The sequence below is a fragment of the Mizuhopecten yessoensis genome, unplaced genomic scaffold (assembly GCF_002113885.1).
Source record: "Mizuhopecten yessoensis strain PY_sf001 unplaced genomic scaffold, ASM211388v2 scaffold2435, whole genome shotgun sequence".
NCBI classification, from domain to species: domain Eukaryota; kingdom Metazoa; phylum Mollusca; class Bivalvia; order Pectinida; family Pectinidae; genus Mizuhopecten; species Mizuhopecten yessoensis.
This window is the reverse complement of record NW_018404545.1, coordinates 202,144-211,084: the sequence shown is the minus strand read 5'-3', so window position 1 is coordinate 211,084 and position 8,941 is coordinate 202,144. Positions and strand designations below refer to the sequence as shown.

Here is an 8,941-nt window from a genome sequence, read left to right as displayed (position 1 = left end):
AGGGTGTTCTGTGTACCACACATAATGTATCACCACTAGAGGGTGCTCTAGATCTTTGTACCACACACAATGTATCACCGCTAGAGAGTGTTCTGTGTACCACACATAATGTACCACCACTAGAGGGTGTTCTGTATACCACACACAATGTATCACCACTAGAGGGTGTTCTGTGTACCACACACAATACACCACATCTGGTAGAGATATGTTGGCTTTTGTTGCAGTTAACCTTTATGACAAGGTATATATACATTTGATACAACATGTGTGGTTGCTGCTGATTCAGGCATATCCTACCCGAGTGTGTACCAGAGCCTGAACACGAGGAGGATTACGTCCACACATTAAAGGATGAGAAACCCATATTTATATACCTTCATGGAACTGCTGCTACCAGGTAAGTTAAAACTGCTAGATATGTTTCCTATCTCTTTTTTATTGAGGAAATAAGTTTTGATAGCCCCTGCTCAAGTCTATTGGGTAGCCTTTAAACCTGTAGCTGACAAGTCAACTCTCTGATAGCCTCTGACAGCCTATATCGGAAATCATCTGTCTGACAGTTTTTTTCTCACTGAGAGCCTCAATTTGTCTGATAGTTTTTCTCACAGAGATTTTTTATCTGACTGATAGTTTTTCTCACAGAGATCTTTTATCTGACTGATAGTTTTTCTCACAGAGAGCCTCTATCTGACTGATAGTTTTTTCAGAGCCTCTATCTGACTGATAGTTTTTTCTCTCACAGAGAGCCTCTATCTGACTGGTAGTTTTTTCTCTCATTTTTGGTGTAATAGAAAAAGAACACGGAGACGAGATTAATTTTGTATTGCTCATTATGAGATACTATATATATTCATGTAAGTTAAAAAACACAGCTCCTACCATTCTGGAAGGGAAAACATACCTTAAGTTTTATAATAAAATAGAAGATATGGGTCTGTATGCCCATCACAACAAAAACCAAGAAAAAATCAAATGCAAATGGATTTTTATCAATCATTTACTTACTTAACTGAGCTGACATTGTTAATATATTTTGGGTAAAGTCTTTAGAGCCATATATTCCTGTCGGATAACTTCACGTCTAAATTCATTCAAAATAGCAATGATCTGCCTTTCTTACAGATGTCATGGTACTCTGTACTTGTCTTTAAAAAACGTGAAATATCCGATGGAAATATAATCTAAATTAATATAAACTGTGTACATGCATGAGTAAACAGGTAGACTCATATATATATACCGATTCTGATTGATATATAGTTACAGAACGAAAATAGTTATATGAAAAAATTGTAATGTGCATGTAATTGATAGTTTTTTCAGAGCCTCTATCTGACTGATAGTTTTTTCTCACAGAGAGCCTATATCTGACTGAGTTTTTCTCACAGAGAGCCTCTATATGACTGATAGATTTTCTCACAGAGAGCCTCTATCTGACTGATGGTTTTTGCCTCTATCTGACTGATAGTTTTTCTCACAGAGATCCTTTATCTGTCTGATAGATTTTTCTCACAGAGAGCCTCTATCTGACCGATGGTTTTTGCTTCTATCTGACTGAGTTTTTCTCACAGAGAGCCTCTATCTGACTGATAGTTTTTCTCACAGAGATCCTTTATCTGTCTGATAGATTTTTCTTACAGAGAGCCTCTATCTGACTGATGGTTTTTGCCTCTATCTGACTGATAGTTTTTTCTCACAGAGAGCCTCTATCTGACTGATAGTTTTTTCTCATAGAGAGCCTCTATCTGACCGATAGTTTTTTCTCACAGAGAGCCTCTATCTGACTGATACTGAAAGTGATAGCTTTTCTGTTAGAAAGCCTCTATCTAAGTCGTTTTCTTACAGTCTGACTCAGATAATTAGCCTCTGATGGATAACCTCATGCACCCAGTCTAACAACCCCTTCTGTAGATACCTTCTGTCATATAATTTGATTTGCAGCCATTTATCAGTTTGATTATAAATTTCTGGTGCAAATCACAGCAATATTCAGGATATGATCAAATATTGTCTTTAATTCTGATATTTCAGGGCTCACACACCTAGAATGAACATGTTAAAGCGTCTGTCAGCCATGGACAACCATGTCTTCTCCATAGACTACAGAGGTGAGTCAGCTAGTGTCTACGTGTTACAGTTCCTATAAGTCAGCTAGTGTCTACATGTTACAGTTCCTATACGTCAGCTAGTGTCTTCATGTTACAGTTCCTATAAGTCAGGTAGTGTTTACATGTTAAAATTCCTATAAGTCAGCTAGTGTCTACATGTTACAGTTCCTATAATTCAGCTAGTGTCTTCATGTTACAGTTCCTATACGTCAGCTAGTGTCTACATGTTACAGTTTCTATAAGTCAGGTAGTGTCTACATGTTACAGTACAGTCCTATAAGTCAGCTAGTGTCTACATGTTGCAGTTCCTATACGTCAGCTAGTGTCTACATGTTACTGTTCCTATAAGTCAGCTAGTGTCTACATGTTACAGTTCCTATACGTCAGCTATTGTCTACATGTTACAGTTTCTATAAGTCAGCTCGTGTTTCCATGTTACAGTTTCTATAAGTCAGCTAGTGTCTACATGTTACAGTTCCTATAATTCAGCTAGTGTCTACATGTTGCAGTTACTATAAGTCAGCTAGTGTCTACATGTTACTAGTGTCTACATGTTACAGTTCCTATAATTCAGCTAGTGTCTTCATGTTACAGTTCCTATAAGTCAGGTAGTGTCTACATGTTACAGTTACTATAAGTCAGCTAGTGTCTACATGTTGCAGTTACTATACTTCAGCTAGTGTCTACATGTTACAGTTCCTATAATTCAGCTAGTGTCTACATGTTGCAGTTACTATAAGTCAGCTAGTGTCTACATGTTACAGTTCCTATAAGTCAGCTAGTGTCTACATTTTACAGTTCCTATAAGTCAGCTAGTGTTTACATGTTACAGTTCCTATAAGTGAGCTATTGTCTACATGTTACAGTACAGTCCTATAAGTCAGCTAGTGTCTACATGTTGCAGTTACTATAATTCAGCTAGTGTCTACATGTTACAGTTCCTATACGTCAGCTATTGTCTACATGTTACAGTTGCTATAAGTCAGCTAGTGTCTACATGTTACTGTTCCTATAAGTCAGCTAGTGTCTACATGTTACTGTTCCTATAAGTCAGCTAGTGTCTACATGTTACTAGTGTCTACATGTTACAGTTCCTATAAGTCAGCTAGCGTCTACATGTTACAGTTCCTATAAGTCAGCTATTGTCTACATGTTACAGTACAGTCCTATAAGTCAGCTAGTGTCTACATGTTACAGTTTCTATAAGTCAGCTAGTGTCTACATGTTACAGTTCCTATAAGTCAGGTAGTGTCTACATGTTACAGTTCCTATAGGTCTGCTAGTGTCTACATGTTACAGTTCCTATAATTCAGCTAGTGTCTACATGTTACAGTTCCTATAAGTCAGCTAGTGTCTACATGTTACAGTTCCTATAAGTCAGCTAGTGTCTACATGTTACTGTTCCTATAAGTCAGCTAGTGTCTACATGTTACAGTTTCTATAATTCATGATCAGCTAGTGTCTACATGTTACAGTTCCTATAAGTCAGCTAGTGTCTATGTGTTACAGTTCCTATAAGTCAGCTAGTGTTTATGTGTTACAGTTCCTATAAGTCAGCTAGTGTCGACATGTTACTGTTCCTATAAGTCAGCTAGTGTCTACATGTTACAGTCCTATAAGTCAGCTAGTGTTTACATGTTACAGTTCCTATAAGTCAGCTAGTGTCTACATGTTACTGTTCCTATACGTCAGCTAGTGTCTACATGTTACAGTTTCTATACGTCAGGTAGTGTCTACATGTTACAGTTCCTATAAGTTAGCTAGTGTCTGCATGTTACAGTCCTATAAGTCAGCTAGTGTCTACATGTTATAGTTCCTATACGTCAGCTAGTGGCTACATGTTACAGTTTCGATACGTCAGGTAGTGTCTACAGGTTACAGTTTCTATAAGTGAGCTATTGTCTACATGTTACATTACAGTTCCTATAAATCTGCTAGTGTCTCCATGTTACAGTTCCTAGAAGTCAGCTTGTGTCTACATGTTACTGTTTCTATAAGTCAGCTAGTGTTTACATGTTAAAGTTCCTATAATTCAGCTAATGTCTACAGGTTACAGTTTCTATACGTCAGCTTGTGTCTACATGTTACATTACAGTTCCTATAAGTCTGCTTGTGTCTACATGTTACAATTTCTATAAGTCAGCTAGTTTCTACATGTTACAGTCCTATAAGTTAGCTAGTGTCTGCATGTTACAGTTCATATAAGTCAGCTAATGTCTACATGTTACATTACAGTTCCTATAAGTTAGCTAGTGTCTGCATGTTACAGTCCTATAAGTTAGCTAGTGTCTGCATGTTACAGTTCATATAAGTCAGCTAATGTCTACAGGTTACATTCCCTATAAGTAAGCTAGTGTCTACATTTTACAGTTCCTATTAGTCAGCTAGTGTATGTGTTATAGTTCCATTTAGTCAGTCAGTGTCTACCTGTTAATGTTCCTATACGTCAGCTAGTGTCTGCATGTTACAGTCCTATAAGTTAGCTAGTGTCTGCATGTTACAGTCCTATAAGTCAGCTAATGTCTACATGTTAAAGTTCCTATAATTCAGCTAATGTCTACATGTTAAAGTTCCTATAATTCAGCTAATGTCTACAGGTTACAGTTTCTATACGTCAGGCAGTGTCTACATGTTACTGTTTCTATAAGTCAGATAGTGTCTACATGTTTCAATTTATATAAGTCAGCTAGTTTCTACATGTTACAGTACCTATAAGTCAGGTAGTGTTTACATGTTACAGTTTCTCTACGTCAGGTAGTGTCTACAGGTTACAGTTTCTATAAGTAAGCTAGTGTCTACATTTTACAGTTCCTATTAGTCAGCTAGTGTATGTGTTATAGTTCCATTAAGTTAGTCAGTGTCTACCTGTTACAGTTTTTAGCTGTCAGCATATACAGCTTGCGTTAATATGTTTTGATTACTGTGAATAACGTTGGACAATATATTCTCCATAGTTTTATAGAGATAAGTCAGCTAGTGTTTACATGTTACAGTTCCTGTAAGTCAGCTAGTGTCTACATGTTACAGTTCCTATTAGTCAGCTAGTGTATGTGTTATAGTTCCATTAAGTTAGTCAGTGTCTACCTGTTACAGTTTTTAGCGGTCAGCATATACAGCTTGCGTTAATATGTTTTGATTCCTGTGAATAACGTTGGCAATATATTCTCCATAGTTTTCTAGAGATAAGTCAGCTAGTGTGCATTTAGATTTATTTAAATGAAATGTTTTGTTGTTGTGTTGTAGGGTTTGCTGACTCCTCGGGAATCCCCACAGAGGAGGGTGTAGTCGAAGATGCCCTTTGTATGTACAAATGGGTGAAGGCACGGTGTGGTAACTCTCCAATTATTATCTGGGGCCACTCCTTAGGATCAGGGTAGGTATCATCTGGGAAGACTCCCACGGGACTTGGTAGGTAACATCGGGGGGCCACTCCTTAGGATTTAGGTAGGTAAATATCTGGGAACACTCCTTAGGATCAGGGTAGGTAACATCTGGGAACATTCCCTAGGGACTGGGTAGGTAACATCTGGGAACACTCCCCAGGGACTGGGTAGGTAACATCTGTGAACACTCCCCAGGGACTGGGTAGGTAACATCTTGGAACACTACCTAGGGACTGGGTAGGTAACATTTGGAACATTCCCTAGGGACTGGATAGGTAACATCTGGGAACACTCCCCAGGGACTGGGTAGGTAACATCTTGGAACACTACCTAGGGACTGGGTAGGTAACATCTGGAACATTCCTTAGGAATTTGGAAGGTTTATATCTGCGAACACTCCCCAGGGATTGGGTAGGTAACATCTGGGAACACTCCCTAGGGACTGGGTAGGTAACATCTGGGAACACTCCCTAGGGACTTGGTAGGTAACATCTGGGAACACTCCCCAGGGATTGGGTAGGTAACATCTGGGAACACTCCCCAGGGATTGGGTAGGTAACATCTGGAAACACTCCCTAGGGACCGGGTAGGTAACATCTGGGAACACTCCTCAGTGATTGGGTAGGTAACATCTGGGAACACTCCTCATGATTGGGTAGGTAACATCTGGAAACACACCCTAGGGACTGGGTAGGTAACATATGGGAACACTCCCTAGGGATTGGGTAGGTAACATCCGGGAACACTCCTTAGGGACTGGGTAGGTAACATCTGGGAACACTCCCTAGGGACCGGGTAGGTAACATCTGGGAACACTCCTCAGTGATTGGGTAGGTAACATCTGGGAACACTCCTCATGATTGGGTAGGTAACATCTGGAAACACACCCTAGGGACTGGGTAGGTAACATCTGGGAACACTCCCTAGGGATTCGGTAGGTAACATCCGGGAACACTCCTTAGGGACTGGGTAGATAACATCCATGGAATAAGTGTCTTAATATGTTTTCACATAGTTTTCATGTTTCCCGATGCAGTATTAACCTGTTGAATATAAATTTCTTGTGCTGATATTCCTTAATTGATTTATGATGTATGATATATTTTACAGAGTGGCTACGTTGTTGGTGAGACAGTTGTGTGATACAAGTAAGTCAATGTTTTGAAACCATTAATTGGTACCTGATCTATAAACTGTTGTTTGATGGGCTATGGATTCTGCTTGGGACATACCAAAGTCCTTAAAAAAATTGTACTTGTTATTCCCTGCTTAATATTAAAAATGTAGGGTGATTATAACAATTGATTAACTTGTCAATACAAAGTGACCTGGTGGAGAATTGTGCTTACTGCCTTAAGCATGGTATTTCATTAAGGTAGGATTCTAATTTGGCACCAGATCCAACCTATCACAAGGAGGCAAATACACCAACATAAAACCTCCAGAATGCATTACACAAAAAATAACCTTAGCTGTTTATAGGTTGCTACTCAATGAAACCAAACCAAATCCTTCTTCTCTTTACAGGTCAGAAGTTGGCTGGACTTGTGCTTGAATCACCCTTCAACAATCTACGAGAGGCAGCTTGTAAACACCCGCTATCAAAGGTGAGTACAGACCACTGACTGTCACTGATGAAAAATGGGAAGCGGGTGGGGGGATGGGGGATGGGGGTGGGGTGGGGTGATGGGGTGATAGAGTTACCCATTGGTCCTTTACTTCCATTTTTTACAACACACTTGACACATCAAGGTCAGTCACTGTAAATAGAAAGTTGCTATCCTTGTTAAGGTCCTGCCACCCAACTTTGTGGGTTAAATTGGTTAGCAAGTCTCATGAACATTTTAAGCTCGCCTATTTGAAGAATAGAAGGGCTGATGTTGTCACCCCAGTTTTTGGGCAAGTTTTTTCCCAGACAGTGTTGGATCATAAAACTCCATACACTGTTGTCTATAATAAGGTTGAGGCATTCTTATGGAGTGTAAGCAATGTGCTGAACCATATTTTTCAAATTTTAGGGGCCAAAAACAGCTTAATTGCAACTGGTTAAAGTTTTTGGGCAAGTTTTTTTGTGCAGTGTTGGATCAACACCATCAATAGGCTGTTGTCTATTATTAGGTTGAGGCATTTATATGGAGTGTATTAGCAACGTGCTGAAACACATTTACATATATAGGGGCAAAAAACAGCTTCATTAATCTTAATTTTTTGGGCAAGTATATTTGTGCAGTGTTAGATCATCTACATCAATACCCTGTTGACTATTTCACATTGTCTGGACATCTCTTCTAATAACATTTATTATCAATGGGCCAGATATGCCGTTCTCCAAAAGCTTTTATCTATTTTTAAAATACATACATATGCAGTCACCAAGACCTGGGTCTGCATTCATGAAACCATTCTCATGTTCAACCTTTGGTTCTGGTCAAAGCTTTGTGTTTAGCAACTTAAAAACAACACATATAAACACTTATTGGTTGTGCTACATGAATCTTTTCACAATACAGGGCTCTGTCATTTCGCAGGAATTTGTTTGGATGACTCTGTAATGCACACAACACAACAATCACTTATTAGCATACTACATTCCGAATGGATAATTTATTTTTGTCAGGAAATCTTTGTCTTCCCCAAATCATTGTTACACTTGTATGTCTACGTCTTGATGACAGCGACTAATTGTGTCATATTAGTGGTCGATTTCCATCTACACCTTGTATGTGATCAGGTCTACAGTAAGAGAAAGAATACATCTTGGATTTCATTGATATTTTCTATTTCAGCCGTTTAGATTCTTACCCTGGTTTGAAAGAGCCTTCCTCGATACTGCTGCTCAAGTCAACATAAATTTTGAGAGTGACAAGCAGTAAGTACTGTATAGATATTTAGTTTACATAACATCACAGTCATTAGTAGTTTAATATAAACCAGTGGCTTTCTTGTTAATGGCTGTCATTCCCAGCTGTTTCTGGTAAAGCTGTGGTTTAGCTTACAGTGTATATTATAAGAGGATGACAAATATTTTCAGTAAACTCACTTTATATAAGTTGAGTACATCACATAAACATTAGACTCCTGCAGATTGACATCTGTCAGAGTGTAAACAAGTGAAAATATCAATTACTGCAGTAAAATCAAGATGATCCAAGGAAAGTAACACATCGTTTTTCCTTTATAGAAGTTAAACATGGATAATCCTCCAAGGGGAAGGTTGTGTGTGTCAGCATTAAGTATTTAATATATGTAACAGTATAGTAGACCTGACAGTGCTAATGTTTTGTTACAGTATAACACATGTCACAACACCAATCATGATTGTACATTCCAAAGATGACAATGATGTACCCATTGATCTAGGAAGGAAGGTATGTACATTATAAGGTCTTAAACCCTTTTGTCTGATCCTGTTGTACATCCCTGGTTTCTTATATTTTATGTTGACAG

General features: G+C 38.5%; 1 protein-coding gene across 1 annotated transcript in view; it reads left to right on the top strand.

Annotated features, from left to right (window-relative positions):
- The window catches only part of LOC110445979 (monoacylglycerol lipase ABHD12-like), a 50,284-nt gene that overhangs the window by 31,108 nt on the left and 10,235 nt on the right, over positions 1-8,941 (top strand). The window contains exons 4-10 of the mRNA XM_021490900.1: positions 290-400; positions 2,035-2,111; positions 5,355-5,484; positions 6,605-6,642; positions 7,022-7,101; positions 8,281-8,363; positions 8,784-8,862. Coding sequence (XP_021346575.1) covers positions 290-400; positions 2,035-2,111; positions 5,355-5,484; positions 6,605-6,642; positions 7,022-7,101; positions 8,281-8,363; positions 8,784-8,862 — 598 coding nt within the window. The remainder of the gene's footprint in view (positions 1-289; positions 401-2,034; positions 2,112-5,354; positions 5,485-6,604; positions 6,643-7,021; positions 7,102-8,280; positions 8,364-8,783; positions 8,863-8,941) is intronic.